The 16,842-nt window shown below is 30.7% G+C and overlaps 1 protein-coding gene across 2 annotated transcripts; it reads right to left on the bottom strand.

The window, feature by feature from the left end:
* Nucleotides 1–698: 698 nt before the first annotated feature.
* On the bottom strand, nt 699–6,347 carry LOC140860244 (BEL1-like homeodomain protein 2). Of its 2 annotated transcripts, XM_073263160.1 has the most exons (6): nt 6,163–6,347; nt 5,970–6,031; nt 4,431–5,763; nt 3,401–3,789; nt 2,286–2,346; nt 699–1,442 (listed from the first exon to the last, which is right to left on the bottom strand). In XM_073263160.1, the coding sequence occupies exons 3-6, from the start codon at nt 5,712–5,714 to the stop codon at nt 900–902; spliced, it is 2,277 nt and encodes a 758-aa protein (XP_073119261.1). In that variant the 5' UTR covers nt 5,715–5,763; nt 5,970–6,031; nt 6,163–6,347; the 3' UTR covers nt 699–899. The 2 variants fall into 2 exon arrangements, with proteins under 2 accessions (XP_073119261.1, XP_073119260.1); XM_073263159.1 differs by having other exon boundaries at nt 5,970–6,347.
* Nucleotides 6,348–16,842: the final 10,495 nt, after the last annotated feature.

Below are 16,842 nucleotides of genomic sequence, written 5' to 3'. Positions count from 1 at the left end.
TTAAATACAAGGAGAGATTAACTCCAAACCCAAAAAAAAATATAATTTTTATTAGTTAATATATTATGATGGAATTAAATAGTCAACAACCAACATTGTCTTAATACTATTCACGCCATATTTTAATACGACGTACAGTAGTGGTTTAATAACAATAATTAATAGATTGAATTAAGTTAATGATTTGGTTTGTTTATTGAGAAAAAATAGTTTTTTTTAATAAACGTCAATCAATTTATTTTTTTATCGAGAGTGTTAATATGACATTAAACAAGTTAACGTTACATTTGTAGCACATCAATAAGATAGTGGATATATCATAAAAATTGCAAATAAAAAATATGGGGAAAAAAATACAATTTTCCCTCAAATTAAATTTTTTCAGTCTATTCATTTAATAAGTAATACGATGACGATAAATATTTTGCACATATTCTCCTTAATTTGAAAATTTCCTCCATTGCGATTGTTAAAATATCTTTATAACTAGGATATGACAATAACTGGACATTAATTTCCATTCTTATTAACAATATTCGAAGTGAAAAAAACTATTTCATATTTTAAAAAAAATCACAATCAATTGTCCCCATCGCATGGTACACTTATAAACACATATTTAAAATATTAAAAAAAATGTGCTGACGGAGTATAATTCGTAGAGAGAAAAAATTTTCCCAAAATTTAAACTATACAACTTTAGTAAAATATTGTACACCTTGCTTACAATTTATGTTCTACATTTTCAAATAATGTGATAAATTAATTTATCAAGCACAAAAATATTTTGAAAAAAAAAAAAGAAAAAAAAGGCATATGAGAGAATATGACAAGATTTATATTATTAATGCAGCTAGCGTGGTACTATAATAATCATGATTTGATAGTTAATCTAACAGCTAGCCCCCGAAGTCTCTGATCGAAAACCGGCTCTGCTCCGGCAAGTTCCCGGCGTGACGTAATCCTAGCGTAAGCGAAACGTCGCCCGCGTTCGCCCCGAACCTAATCAACGTGGAGGATTCATTGGGTTGTGGTGCATGAAGCGTACTCATGCGGCCGGAGTCCGTCTCGTGCATGGCCGGAAAAGATTGAGCCGCCGAAGATGCGGCATTGTTGTTTGTGTGGATAATGGTGGCTTGGTTTTCCGAGAAGCGTTGCCTACTATTAATTGCGATGAATGAAGGGTCGCTTTCTGGGGCATTGATTTCATGAGATGATTTTTTGGTTGCAGGCAGAGTAGGAGTAATTGCGGTGGTGGTGGTGGCGTGAGGCGTTGAAGTTTGTGCATTGTTACTGTTGGTACCTGCCGCTGCTGCTGCTGCTGCACTGCTGCTGCTGCTTCCGCTATGGTCCCTCTCCTCATCCTTGGCTTCTTGCTGATACATCTCTTCCACCATGGGTTTCCACAAACGAACCCTCGCATTGATGAACCAGTTCGATACCTGGATTATTTACATACATATATACAACCCCATAATTAGTATATACCCATCAAATAAATCCATCCCGATTCCACGAAAACGGGTTTCCTAAAAGGTCTCTCAAACACTACCTAATGCTAGCTAGCTAGCTATTGCACATGTGGTTGGAGGTCTGGTCCACCATGATTACACAACTAGGAGGAATTTAATGATGTAACATGCGATGTAGGTATATACATTTCGCAGAAATAAATAATTAAAGAAACTTTGCAAAAGACAAATGCTTTTTCAACTGTTGATTGCAAATGCATGTTCATGTCATTTTTTTTTAGGGTTGATTCCAAGAAACCTGCGGACCTAATCTACAATTTTCCTTGGCATAAATCTGTAACCAATGAAACCCACCATTTTCAGTACAAATCTGAAAAGGGGGGGAGAGGGTACACTACTGCCATCATTGAATGTGTATGCTGTACGTAATGTGTGTGTGTATTAAACACTGGGGAAATTTTTCATGTCTTACTCTACTGTACTTGACTGATTTCATCATCTGACCCTAAATATAACTGTCAGCTGTTTTTTCTCTGTTTCAGAAAACTTGTCTTTCCGGGAAAAGAATCCAAAGAACCCATTAATAAAATAAAAAAAAAGATTGGTTTTTTTTCTCCAACAGAAACAAGAAAAATTCACAGAACAATGAAGCGAATCCCTGCAAATCAAAGCCAACACCCACGAGTCCTTATACCTCAACAACCCCTCCACACGAGTAATAAATGATTCCCAAAATCATGAAAAACCAGCTTTCGATCGGATCGATAATGTGTGAAAGAGAAAAAGCAGATGAAAAGGGAGATCGATAGATACCTGGTTCCTCGATAGGCCAGTCTGTCGAGCCAGCAGATGCTTATCTGCGTCGCTTGGATACCTGAGAACAAAAATTAAAATAAAAATAAAAATAAAAGTTATCAGAAGGAAGAAGAAAACGACGTTAGATTCAGAAAACAGAAGCCTTGTTACCCAAACTGTGTAATTTGACGACCAAACTTTATACTTGTTTTGGATTTATGCAACAAAAAAAGAGAGATATATCTGTACACAGTTGGAACAATTTTTTTTATTTTTTATTTTTATTTTTGTTGTTCTTGCTGCATGGGCGGGAAAATCTAGGAGGAACATAGCAGTTGCAGCAATGGCTGGCAAAAAAAAAATAAATTCAGAAATTAAAGTCGGCAGCTGCAGTCTCTCTGCTCTCTTCTCCTTTTGACATGTCCATTCATCGTATTCTCTGAATGCTATGTATTTGATTACAAAATATACTATACTACTTTTTTTTTCAATTTATTAATTAATTAATCACGCAATAAATTAAAAAGAGACTAATGAAGAGCATTAAATGGTCAGAACATCAATAATATATCTTAAATTCATATATATGACGTTAATGGCAGGAGAAAAAGGGGGAAGGAATTAAAAAAGAAAGGAAGAAAACAATACAACGATCTTTTCAGCTTTTTTCGATTGAAAGGACAACATCAGGGGGCTGCATTTCCGTGCCTTTAAACGACAATCACAAGTAAAAAAAGAAGGAATTGGAGGGGTGAAAAAAAAAATTAAAGGGAGAAAAAGTAGTAACAGTTTCCCAGGCGGAGTTTCAAGAATTCCACAATAATGATTAATCTTTAGTGACTTAACTCCCTTTTCTTGATCCCAATGTAGTATGATATATGTACATGTTGGTTACAGGTATCACTTGAAATTACATAAATATGTTCAATTTATTTTGGAAAGAATTTTTTCAAATAAAATTGAAGAATAATTTTGTAATTTCATATGAAATGTGTAACCTAATATATAACTCAAAGTGTACATGTAGCATTTTTCAATATATATATATATAAACTCAGTTTGTTTGTTGTGTTTTTTTACTGCAGCACATCACTGTAGATAATGTATAGTAAAAAAGAGGTAGAAGAGCGTACGGATGCAGGAAATGTTCGAAAAGCCAAGCTCTCAAAATGTTGACAGATCGATCGGGCAAGCCTCTTTGAGGCCTCCACGCTTCTTGCTGCATCATTCCCATCTGATGAAATGCTCTTTGTTGCCGCAGGCTTTGCTCGAGGATTTTCAGCCTGGGTGTCTCGCCTTTTGTTATCCCTGAGGAGGAGCCGCCGCCGTCTTTTTCTCCCAGAAGCTCGCAGGTGTGCTTCAGCTGGGCGGTGATGGAGTCCTTCAGGCACCGGAAATGGCGAGACATGGCTTTCTGAGCGAGGCACGTGTACGGCACCGCCGAGCCGAACCCCATCACCATGTCGAATGAATTCACTACCATCTGCATTTGCTCGCAGTAATGGCTGTATCTTCTATCCACCTGCAATTGCAAACAAAAAAATATATTATACATTGTACGTGACAAGATGTTTGGACAGAAATTGTTTTTGCTAATAATTGTTGGATGATTCATTTTAAAAAATAATCTTTCTTTCTTTTTTTATTATTAATATAATAACAGTGTATTATGTATTATATGGGGATCAGATCATCAGATAGTACACTGAAATGATTGCTGATGTGAAGGAAGAATATCCTTTGTCTCATCTGTAATGCAATCTTTCGGCGATACAACCCAACAAGATTTGATCTTTTTTATATGGGATTATTTGAATGTATGATTGGAAGAAACCCACAAAAAATAAAAGCTAGAGATGCAAGAATTATTATTAAACATCCAATTTCATTATTTCAAGTCAACCTGAAATGAAGATCTGTATCATAAATCCCCCCGGTGGTTACCTAGTCTCTTGTTCACTCACCAACTTATAATCCAGCTAGAGTTCCCTAATTGTGCCCCACTAATACTACCATTTATGTATTAAAAAATGATTTTTTTAAAAAAATATTATATAAACTGTATCATTAGCCGGCAATAAAATGTCCTACAGAAGTTGCCGGAAATTGGACTAAATGAAAACAATGATTAGGCTGAAAAGTGGAGAAAGAGAGATTACATGCCTCATCAAGCATGGATAATAGTTTGACCTTTCTTCTTTGATGCTCGAGTCTGTCAGCAGCTGACAATGGAGGGAGATCTTTTGCGGAAGAAGAAGAAGAATTGACGCCGCCGCCGCCACCGGGGTTGGAATTAGTGTTGTTGTTGTTGTGTTTGTTTTTCTTGAACTGACCTCTTCCAACGCTACAAAACTCTTCCAACAATTCTTGTGCTGCTTTGGCATACTTGGAATTCCTCAAAATATTCACCGCTCCGAAAGAAGACCCCACCTGCAACTGGTGGTTCTGACCCACTACTCCGCCTTGAAGATGCAACGGAGATGCGGCGGCGGCGGCGGCGGCGGCGGCATTCAGATTCTTGAACTGATACTGTTGTACTGAAGAAGTAGAGGGACCTCCTCCGCCTTGCCCGAAACACAGCATCCCTCCTTCTCTCATCCTCAATTCCTCGGCTTTTACTGCTTCCAAGTGCTGAAGTGAAGATGATAGAGATAAAGATAGCGCTTGTCCTTCCATGACTCCCGGGATTTCGTTAGGGTTGGATTCGTCTTCGCTGTTTGGTACCCATGTGAATTGTCCGAAAGCCGCTGCCGGTGCGGGATGGAAGGTTTGGAGATTGGAAGAATTCGGTGAAGAAGAATGGTTCGGAAGCAGCATGTGTAGAGTGGAGGAAGTGTGATGATGATGATGATGATGATGATGCTGGTGGGATGAAGATGGTGAAGGTGACCTTTGCTGCTGTGAGTTCATCAAGAAAAGTTGCATGGCTGCTGCTGGATCCTCATTCATGCTCGAAATCTGATTCTTGGAGTCTCCTAATCCACCCCCTACCACCATCCCTTGACGGTGTAAGAACCAATTATCAGCTGCTCCGGTGGGCGGCGGCCTCTGATTCCGATAAGTCTGTGAAATTTGACTCTCTAACAATTCAGTAGCCGTAGGTACGCCGCCACCCGACGGGAAACCGAACATTTCTGATAACATCCCGACGGTTTCGTAAACCGGGAGACCAACACCTGATTCTTTCTCTTCGATACCCACCAAGTGGTGCGGCGGCGGGTCGAAGCCTTGAATTCTCAGCTTATCCCTTCGGATCTGCTGAGCTATATGATGTTGTTGCTGCTGTTGCTGTTGCTGTTGCTGTTCTTGTTGTGATCTCTCGAATTCATTCGAGAAACTGTAGATTCCAGCTTGGTGGTAATCCTGGGACATAGGATTGGTGGAAGCTAATTCCTTGTCCAAGAATTGAATTGAATTGTAATCTTGTGAAGCCACTTCTATTCCCATATCTCCTCCTCCATCATCGATTTCCGGTTATAAAACTCAACCGCTGATTCTGTGAACAAATCCATCAAGAAATGAAAAACTGGAATCTGAATACTCGACAGAAACAAAAGCTGCATCCCATATGAAAATACATGAAAAAAGAGAAGAATAAAAAGGGAAGTCATGAGGAGCAAAAGCGAAAGCATCAAATTATGAGTTTATTTCTTCTTTGTCGCTTACAAATTCAGCTTTATCAATCCACACACACATACATACCTATTATAGTCTCAGGTTGTAAAGGATTACAAAGGCATCAGACAGACATCGTTTTCTTCTTTCTGGGATTTCACCAAAAAATTAAAAAATAATAATCATGAAAAACAAAATAAATATAGAAATCTTGAATTCTTCTCCTTCTTCTTCTTCTTCTTTTTTTTTTTTTTAAAAAAAAAAATTAAAATTCTCTCACTGTCTGCTATTCCTGAGGCTGTCGTTTCTCTCACACTCTCTATCTATCTCTTTCTCTCCTTTTCTATCTCTTTGCAGAAGCTAACGAGCGAGAGTGCTGTTGTTCTCTGCAATCTCCTTCTCGAAAGAGAGAAACAACAAATAAAAACAAATGATTTTATATTATTATATACATATTTATATATTTTGTGTGTGTGTGTGTGGAGAGATGTCTTTTTTGTATGACGAAGGTGATGATTATTATTTCTGTGTACACCATATTTATATTTTGTTTGTAAAGTTAAATTTTCTCTGACATACTCCCTCTGCTTCCCATTCGTTTACTTAAATTCCAAAAACAAAAAGAATTAATAATAATTTATTTGATTTTTTTTTTATATTATTGTCATGTGTGTGCATGCTCGTGCTTTGAAATTATCTTATATTAACTAACAAATTAATTGATCATATTATAGGATAAGATTGGGACATTTATTGATCGAAAAATATATAATTGTTTAAAAATTGCAAAATGTAAATTACCTAATAGAAGGAAGGAATTTTAGGCTTCTGTTTGGGAAAATTGTAAATATGTGATGAATTGAAGGGCATGTAATTAATTATGCATGTTCACTTATAATAATATATATATATATGTACAAAGAGACCGGAGCAATTCTATTTTATTTTAATTTCTTGTCCGACTAGACAAAGAAAGTTTTACTTTTACCCCCTAAAAAATAAAATGAAATCAGAAACAGTTGCTTCATTTATACATTAGGCTTCTGAAATTACGATTCTGCCCTTCTTCTCTATGTCGGAACATAGAAATTAAATTGTGAACGTAAATGAGTGGCAAACCATGCATTGACCAAAACAAGATTTTGTTTTCCAATAGTTTTCTAAGAAATTGATTAAGGTTATATTTCCGAAAACCTAAATATATTGTTCAAATTATAAAGATTGAGATTCAATTTCATCCATAAATTTAAATATTTTCATCCAAATACAACCTGAATTAATTAATTTTTACAAGAAAATTTGAGGGGTGGAGAGGTAGTTTTATCTGATGTTTTATGAATGGCAATGATCAATCAACTAATCAACACATTTTTGACCAAGTAATTGTTGTTAACTAATGGAGTTGCAAAAACAATGACTTAAGGACAAAGATAATCTTTGATTAAGATGATTAATCAATATTATAATCATAATCCAATGCTAGCTTCATGTTTAATTACTGTTATGTCTAAGTCTGAGTGTCTGACTCCTTCCTACGGTAATTAATATCAACATGCTCAGGTGAGGTCAAAATATATATACATATATATCTGTGGGTGTGTTATATATTCTGATATAATAGGAAAATTAAAAAAAATTCTCAATCGAAAAATATATAAAGGATAAGTAAAATGAATTTATAAAATATACTATAAAAAACGACTCTACAATTACTAATATATTAATTCTCATCCTTAATTTTGTTGATTTTATATAATAATTGAACCCCACATAAAAGTTATAGAGAAATTATATTTTTTGGCCAGTTTTGTAACTTGTACAAGTTTTATTTTTGTCCTTGTGAGTTGTGTCGACCAATTCACAATCTTTAATTGGTCCACTAATTGTATTTTTTTTTCAATTTAGTAATTTAAAATTTTCTCAATTTTTTTGATGTCATGTCACATCATCAATTTTCAACACTCGCTAGTATTCCGAAATAAAATGATTAATATTGAAAATTATAAATTTATGGACTGGAATAAAAAATTCACAGAGAACATGAAAAACTATCCATCTTGAAAATAAATTTATATTGTTTTGAAGAATTTTCTAATGGACATACCGACATACATCTTATCCATCTTTTGTTTTGGAAGAATTAATAATGGAGGTCGTGGTCTGAAACTAGAATATTTAGGCCTCGGGGTTAAAAATTTTGAAGATTGAAATTTCAAAATTTTGAATTTGTGGGGTAGAAAAATAATTGGAAAATGGTTTCAAATAAAGCTAGAGCAAGAAAAATAATATTAATAATAAAAAGTAGCTAGAGAGAATTAATGCTCCATTGATATTGAAATGGGTAATATCAATATGGTGTGGCACGTGGGAAAAGTTGAAGTTGGGCCGATAAGAGTTAGGTTTATATGCCTGAAAGCCACACTTAACTGATTACTTTTTGCATCTTAGATTTTTTTTTAAAAAAATTAAATTTTAATCCACGAGAAAAAATATTTTTTTCCCCAGAAAATTGACCTATTTTAGATTTTTCTCCTTTTATTAGTTGAAGTTTGATTTTAATGTAATAAAATTTGTGCGATGTTATATATAATATCGGGCATCATTCAATAAGGTACTACGCAATGACACATTACTCAACTGGATAAAAATGACAAGAGTTGCAAAAGCAAATACCGACTTATTACATAATAATAAATTCTGATAAATGCCCCCAGGGATGTCTAAATTGGTAGAGCAGGTGAACACTTGGTAAAAAATCAGAAGTTCGATTCTCTCTGCCAACACTTTCTTGGACTAACCAGTCACACAGGGTTTGCCCAGTGTGATTTACCTGACTAGCGTAGTTTGCAGGCTATTACGTTAGTATGAGGGTTTACCCAGAGCGCACCTAAAAATAGCGGCGGTGGGTTCCCACGCCACAAAATAAATAAATAAATAAATAAATAAATAAATAAATAAATAAATAAATTCTGATTAAGTAAATTATCGAAATTCAAAATAGGTCGACTTAAGTAGTGTTACCAACTTGTAGAAATAAGTGTCTATGAATTTTTTTTATTTACAAATTGTTAAGAAAAAATCTATAATCAATTATTTTTAGAGTTTGCAAATACTACTTTACAAGACGGGTTCGGTCATTTTTCCTAAACTGAATATTATTTTTATAATCAAATTATAAATGGTCTCTAATTAAAATGAATCCATAGAAAAAATATAATTAGTGTTCATATAAGATAAAACAGAATAAATTTAGCTTTCAATTGGAAGGGACATAATAAAAGTCAGACGAAAAGGAAGTATCTCGTATAGAATCTGCAAAATATAAATCCTATATATCATTCTGTAATCAAATTGATCAGACTGAAAGTGACAATGGAAAAAAAATAACTTTGTCTTGTTTAGCGATATAAAATAGGAATATCTGAATCGTACATTATTTTTTTAATTAAATTAATTTTTATAATACATAGTCGTCTGTAATTGTACTGATTTTTTTTTTCATTTTCTAAAAAAACGACGGAATAATAAAATATTGGAATGTATTGTCTTGGTGAAGTAAGAATTATTAAAATAGATATATCCGAATCGTCCTTTATTTTATTGATTAAATTAATTTTTATATACATGTATAGTCTTCCCTAATTATTCTATTTTTTTCATTTTCAAAAAAATAAAGAAATAATAAAACTATTGGAATGTTTTGTCTTGAAGAAGTAATTGAAATAAATATGTATGTATATAAAGTTGGCCTATGAATCATTTCATATAGAGTTATGTTGAGCAAAATGATAATGTTGGAACTAGCTAGGGCAATTAATGTGGCACATTAAAAGTTGGAGACACATTTTCTCACATTGAAAAGAATATACGTGGTGTTTGGCAGAGTTTTTAGGAACAATTATCAGTTTTTTTTTGTTAAGGAAAATCCGAGTACTGTTTTCTAGAAGCTCTCTCAGACACTATCTAAATAAACTAAAGAAAAACGAAACTCCTACCTAAATTCAAATTTTAGATGAGATGGTTAATGTATTTTAAATTAAATCCTGGCTTAGAGGGTGTTTGGCTAAACTTATTAAAAAGAGTTTATAAGCTCCTAGAGCTTAAAAGCTGGTTTACGAGCTTATAAGCTGTTAGAACTTATTTTAAAAATAAGCTGTTAAAATATTTGGATAAACTTATTTTAAATAACTTAAAGATGTTGATGTGTTTGGTATTATAAGATCTTTTTATCGTCGAAATTACCAAAAAGGGTATAATTATATAAAAATAATGTTTCGAGTTATACATATATGAAAATAGTTTTAGAATAAACATATATTAAAAAATAAAATTGTTATAATATTTTATTTTAGAAAAATTTATGTGATTTTGAATTTTTTTTAAAAAAATAATATTTAATATTTAATTGGTGGAGGATATGATGGAGATTTATTAAAATATTTTAAGGATATTTTAGAGAGATAGAATGTTAAAATAATATTTTTTTGAAAAAAATACCTCCCCCTTGCTTTTTTAAAAAGAGCTTATAAGCTGTCAAACAGCTTATTTTGACAGCTTATAAGTTGTTTCTTAAAAAATTTACCAAACAGATCCGGAGAGCTTTTAAGCTCTAAAACAGCTTAAAAGCTATTTTTAAGAGCTTAAAAGCTCTCCCAAACACCCTCTTAGTTGTGTTTGAAATTCATCACGTTGATATTGAAATTCCTTTACTTGGTATGGAATTAACTTAAAATTCTCTTGAGTTTTACTTAATCAAAAGAATTTAAAGAATTTTAAAAAAATCCATCAATCTAAATACAAAAAGAATTTCAAATTCGCTCCTTATTAATATTAACAGTGTGTTTGGTGGATAGGATTTGGAGGGTATTTGATGGGATTTGAATTTACAAATACTGTTTTGGTGTTTGGCAAAATGAAATTTTAAAACGAGATTGGTATTTGATGGGATTTCACGGGATTTCATTTGACTAACTGAAATCCTTACAAAATTGGTCGGATTTCATGGGATTTGAGTTTATAAAATAATAAAATTATTTCTAACAATAAATTTATAAACTTTAGTTATAAATTTAAGTTTTTCAAACATTTGTTTAAAAAAATATTACTTTTCTGAAATTTATGCTAGCAAATTCCAATATGTATTTTAATTTTTTTCCAAACACCAAAATGAAATTTGAATTCCAGAAATTACAATTTCAATTCCAAATCCAATTCCAAATCCAATTTCAAATTTTATTTTTTAAGCATCCAAACACACTGTAAGCATTTTTCGAGGACAAATCAAATGAATTCAAATACATCCAATGCATGCATCGCTTGAAATCAAGTTTGAAATCATAACCCCTCGATCCTAAGTCAAATTACTCGATCCAAATGCATCGTAACGAATTTTATTCGACTCGTGGACATGGATAAGCAAGATGTGGAAGCAAAAGAAGAAACTTTACAACTAAAATGTAGACCAGCTTGATAGGTGACAACCCATCTGCACATCATTTTTTTTTATCTCAATGTCTCGTGAATCTCATGCCACTAGCTAACTCCTTTCCTCCTTTTGCTTCTCTTCTATTCTCTTCTACTACACTAGAGGACCACTTCGGATGCGAAAACGATTTAATTTTATGGGTAGGTTTTTTATGAGATGGTTTATGGATTCTATATGTATAGAATAAAAAATAATATTTTTAGTATAAAAAGTAATGTTTTTTATGGATTTGATCGATAAGAAATTTGTCTAAAAATAATAATTCATTAGACGATCTCACAAAATTTTTTGTTTACTTTTATATATTCTGATTTTCTAAAATTATTTACTTTTTGTTTCATTCCTTGGTTCATTGTTATTTTAGGTATAATGAGATTTAATGTATATTAAAATCCGAAAATATTTGATGCAACTCTCAACTGATTATTGGTCATTGGTTAACACATTGTTATCACGTGCCAAAGTGGATATATAGGCGCCACACGTGTTCTTTCTTAAATATATCTCCACTCATATTTTTTTATTGTTTTAATTCGTTTTTAGAGGTAAAAAAAATTATTATGTAAACTTTGTCAACATATGTTTTTCGTCTTCTGGCTAATCAATTTTTTTTTCAGTGCAACAAATTAGTATGTCTTTTCATTAGGTTGTTTTTGCCGAAGTTCTTGATTTCAATTGTCGGAAATCATAATATTTGATACCTTGTCAGTTGTCAGTAATATCTAATCCCAAATTTGATGTATGATATAAAGTTTGAATTTTATTCAATAATTTCATTATGTATTTTTATCCCTAAAAATTAATACATAATAACTGATAAACACTAGTACAATACAATAATAAGTGAAAAAATTATTGTTGCGTGGTTTTTTCATGCGCTCACACAATTTAATTATCAGAAAAGGCAAACTTTTTGAAAACCATATATGAGAAATAATAAGAAGAAAATGTGTGATGCTTTGAGCATTTGGAAAAAAAGTGAGGAAAAATTGGAGAGAGTTGAGGAAAATAAATATTTTGAAAAACCTTATTCGATTAATTAAATTATTATTTTCATTAATTAAGGCACTGGAATATTTCCGCCTGCGGGCTACGGAGGCCCAATTCAAAAGTTATTTTCTCTTCATCCTAATTTATTCCTAATTTATTATATATGTGTGTGTGTACTGTAGCAACAAGCAAGTGACATCAAATAAATAATAATTATTAATGTCCGGGATTTTCTATTTATATATGTACTAGTTTTCGAAAAGATAAAGGGATAAAAAAAGTATGAAATTAGTGATGCTTAAATGGTGAAAAAGAAAGAATGGTAAACAAGGGCACGTTGGTACGAGGAAGCGTCAACGCCAATTCATTTTTATCAAGGGTCTCTTGTTTCCAAATCTAGGAATTTCAAAAGATATTAGAAAAAATATATATATATATTAGAAAGAAAAAAATAACACGTACAAATTCTTCAATACCACCCCCATACCCCTTCACATGAGAGTGGGGGCCGAAGACTGGTGATAAAAAAAAAAAAACCAAAATATTGAAAAAATAATAGTTAGAGAGATTCTGAATTTATATGAGACGATGAATCGATTCTAACTACAAACAGAGTAAGAACTAATATATTTTTATGAGTATTTATCTCACGCAATTAACATTCTAGAACGTCTCAAGAGTTTTTTTTTTTTTTAGAGTGTTGAAATGAATATATGATGTGATAGAATATTATTAGATATATTTTATGTTACATCAAATATAATTTAATAATGTTTATTTACTCGAAAAGAAAATATTTGATGTACATGTTCATAATCCGCGCGTTTTAATTCAATTCCTCTTTCCTCATTTTCCAAGTCCATTTTGCACAAAATCTTTAATTAGAAAATTAGAATCAATAGAAAAGTAAGTGATCTGAAATAATTGTTCTTCAGAATATTTATTTTAGTAAAAGAAGCAATTATTTTGAATAAAAAATGAGAGATTAATATCATGAGAGGAAATATGTCAAAATTTTAACAAAATTAGCTATCGTACGTAGATGTGATCGGTACCAGGAACACTTTTATGTCCGAACCCAGAATTAGATCTGCGTAATCGAGTGTACTAAAAGGGATCTGAAATTGTCTGTGGGAATAAAGACTAGCATCTACGTACGTACAATTATTATGGGATGTTGGGGATAGATAGATATATATATACTCTCCATGGGCTCTTCCTTTCGAAAAAAATTATTCATTTGCTATAAAATACAATCATATTATGTTGATTGACTCTTAAATTTATACAGCTTTGGGAAACATCCGATTTTTGTCAAGTAACTTTCATATTTTTAATTTTACCGATCAATTTACGATTTAGTTCATTAATTTGTAATTTTTTTAAAATCACGAATTTTTCATTGGAGCCATGATTCGACATCGGAAAATACTAATGTGGAGATGACTATTGCAATGTGTTTTATGTCATTAAGGTATTCGTGTAAAAAAAAAAAGCAAATAATCAGTTGACGTCGTGTTCGGGAGAGCTTTTAGGAAGCAATACTCATCAGTTTTTCATTCACAAAATTTTGAAATGCTTCATAGAAGCTCTCTCAAACATCATATATTTAAGGTTTTGAATTTCGAATACACATTTTTTTTTTGTAGAAATGTAAATTACAACCGGAAAATGTTTTTTTCCAAGCTTTTTTAAATACTTTTTACAAAATATATTTTACGATGAATTGCTGAATTTTTTTTATGAGTGGAGATAATGATTTATTATAATTGATTTTCGAACTCAAACTTTTATCACAAATACAGAATATTAATGTCAGGTAAATCATATGTTATCCACGAAAATCAAGAACGGATCCACTATAAGACCGGGGGGGCCCAAAAATAAATTTTTGTTAGTAGTATATAAGTAATATATATTTTTATAAAATTAAATATATACATAAATTAGAAAGTACTGTAAAGAGTGTGTTGCTTGGTGGTAAAATGCATGTTCCTTAATTCATTTTGGGTTCAAAGTTTGATACTCGTTTCTATTTTTTGAATTTTATTTTATTTCTTCCCTCTCATTATCTCTCTCGTTTTATTTTTTTTCCCTCTCCTCTTCCGTATTTTGTTTTCTTTTTTTCTTTTTTCTCTTTTCTTCTTTAATGTCATCAAATATCTAAATTATTATTATTATATTTTAATTAACGATATATTATTTATTTACTGAAAATTTTAAATTTATTCTCTAAAATTATAATCACAAATAAAATGAAAGAGGATAAAATATTAATTGAAGAGACAATTCCAAATATCTAACATATTTATATATTTATTGAGATTTTAAAAAATTATTTTCTAAAATTATACTCTCTCTATCTCATATATAAATTACTTTTTATTTTTTGTCCAAAATATATAGATTTGTACGATAATAAGTAATATTTTTCTACTTCTTTATGAATATGCTCATATTTAATTAGGCTTGTCATTAAATATATTGATTATTTCAATAATTTTTACACCATATAAGTACTCATTAAATAAAGGTAAACATAAAAAATTATTTTCCAATCGACATTACCAAAATTATTAATATGTGTAAAAAATTAAGTAAGTATAAATATGTTGCACGAATTGAGTATAAAATAATTAAATGACATATATATATATATATATATATATATATGGAGATAGAAATATATATTTTAACAGTAAATAAAAATATAATTAAAATAAGTAAAAGGAGATATGAAACAATAGAGATATACGATCTTATTTTTAGATATCGTGTTTATGGTTATTCTTTCAGTTTCTACAACTACAATAGAAAAAAAAATTATTCTTAACCATAAATATTAACAAAACTAGACTTCAGATCAAATTAAATGGAGGATGTTTTAATTTTTCTTTGAATGCATTCATTAAATGTATAGAGAAATTGCTAAAAATTTTTGTATGATGTTATAATTTATAAAAATTTTGTTCGAAACATACAGTTGATACTTAATTAGTTGAATATAGCTAGTACTGTAATTTGTCATTTCTCTTGTAATCTCATGTTTAGCTTGCATATAGACGACTCCCATGATCGAAATCCTGTATATGTTTAATTATTATACTTAATAATTGGTGTAATATATCCAGCATTAATATATGTGTGCCTACGTCACATATCCCAAATGTTACTTGGTGCAGTCTATATAGACCATTGTAAAAACAAAACAAAAAAAAAATTGCCAGTCTAATCATGCTCTCATGATTACCTAATTGCACGTAATTCAAAAGTCTATTTTAAAAATGATCTTTAATTGGGGCCTTTTCGGATTTGGTGGTGATTTGTGCTAGGGGCTATTGTTTATTTATTTATTTATTATCTATATTTTATATATAAAGCAATGTCATTTTAGTGTTCTCTTGATATGATTTTTTCATTATTTTATACTTAATAGTTATGTCATTATGAAAATGTCATGTTTTTTTTTTTGTCTTTTATGAATATTTATTTACAAAAATTTTATTTTTTCACTATTTATTATTATTAATATTTTTATTTATTTTTAATAAAAAAATAGACAATAGAAGGTGCGTCCGGGTACTAGTTATTATTAAGGCTAAGGAATATTTTATAGGAAAAAATAATTTGATAATTAACGATGAAAAATATAAAATTTGTCGAAATAATATATATTTTCTGGTGTCATCAAACGTAATATTTGTTAAGATGTTGACGCTACAGGATTAGTCAAATATATATATAACTTTTTTGGTGGTGAAACTAATAATATTAAGATAAAATTGGACTTTCAAATAAATCCAGGAAGAATCAAATAAAGAAATAAAATTAAATAAATATAATTCAAAGACTTGGGAATCAGAGGTCTTTTTTCTGCATTAGTTTTTCCTTTCAAGTAGAGAAGGAGAAAGTGATTAATAAGACTTTTTTATCCTCGTCAAACTAGATATTTAACTAAAACTGAAATTTGATAAAATGAAATATCAAAATCGTAATTTTCTCTTAAAATTTACAGATTTTTGAAATTTTACACGAAGTAAAAAGTATCTATAGACTATATATATGAAAATTGAAAGAAATTCATGGTTGCTTATACCTTTAAAAGAGACTAATTAATCACAATCGAGTTTACTAAAGGTACATTCTACCTAATGATGTTAAATATTAACCGACAAATTTCCAACAAGTGAAGTCATATCCCAAACTATAATAATGTAATTTAAGCAACAGAAACCTTTGATTTTACTTGGTATTTCAGGCTCCTTCTCTATTGGTCCAAATAGTTGAAAATTGTACACGTTGAGGAGTATGCTATGGAAAAAAAAAAACATATTAGTAAAATAATGCCAATTTTGGTTTATTTCAAAGGTGCCATTCGTGTCACACACGAGTTGATTAATTATTTTGTGTATTTTATTGGGGGAAAACCTAAATCATTTGTTAAATATTATTGTGACTGGATAATCAATTTGGGCCCAGGAATAC

Source organism: Henckelia pumila, chromosome 4 (assembly GCF_033568475.1).
Source record: "Henckelia pumila isolate YLH828 chromosome 4, ASM3356847v2, whole genome shotgun sequence".
Classification (NCBI taxonomy): domain Eukaryota; kingdom Viridiplantae; phylum Streptophyta; class Magnoliopsida; order Lamiales; family Gesneriaceae; genus Henckelia; species Henckelia pumila.
The sequence above is the reverse complement of the archived record's forward strand: the minus strand, read 5'-3'. Positions and strand labels throughout refer to the sequence as shown.

Excerpts from the sequence above, each read along its gene's own strand:
- LOC140860244 (XM_073263159.1), bottom strand. The coding sequence starts at position 5,714 with ATGGGAATAGAAGTGGCTTCACAAGATTACAATTCAATTCAATTCTTG. Across the intron at positions 3,790-4,430 it reads TATTATCCATGCTTGATGAG|GTGGATAGAAGATACAGCCA; the intron begins GCATGTAATCTC and ends TTGCAATTGCAG. Across the intron at positions 1,443-2,285 it reads CTGGCCTATCGAGGAACCAG|GTATCGAACTGGTTCATCAA; the intron begins GTATCTATCGAT and ends TAAATAATCCAG.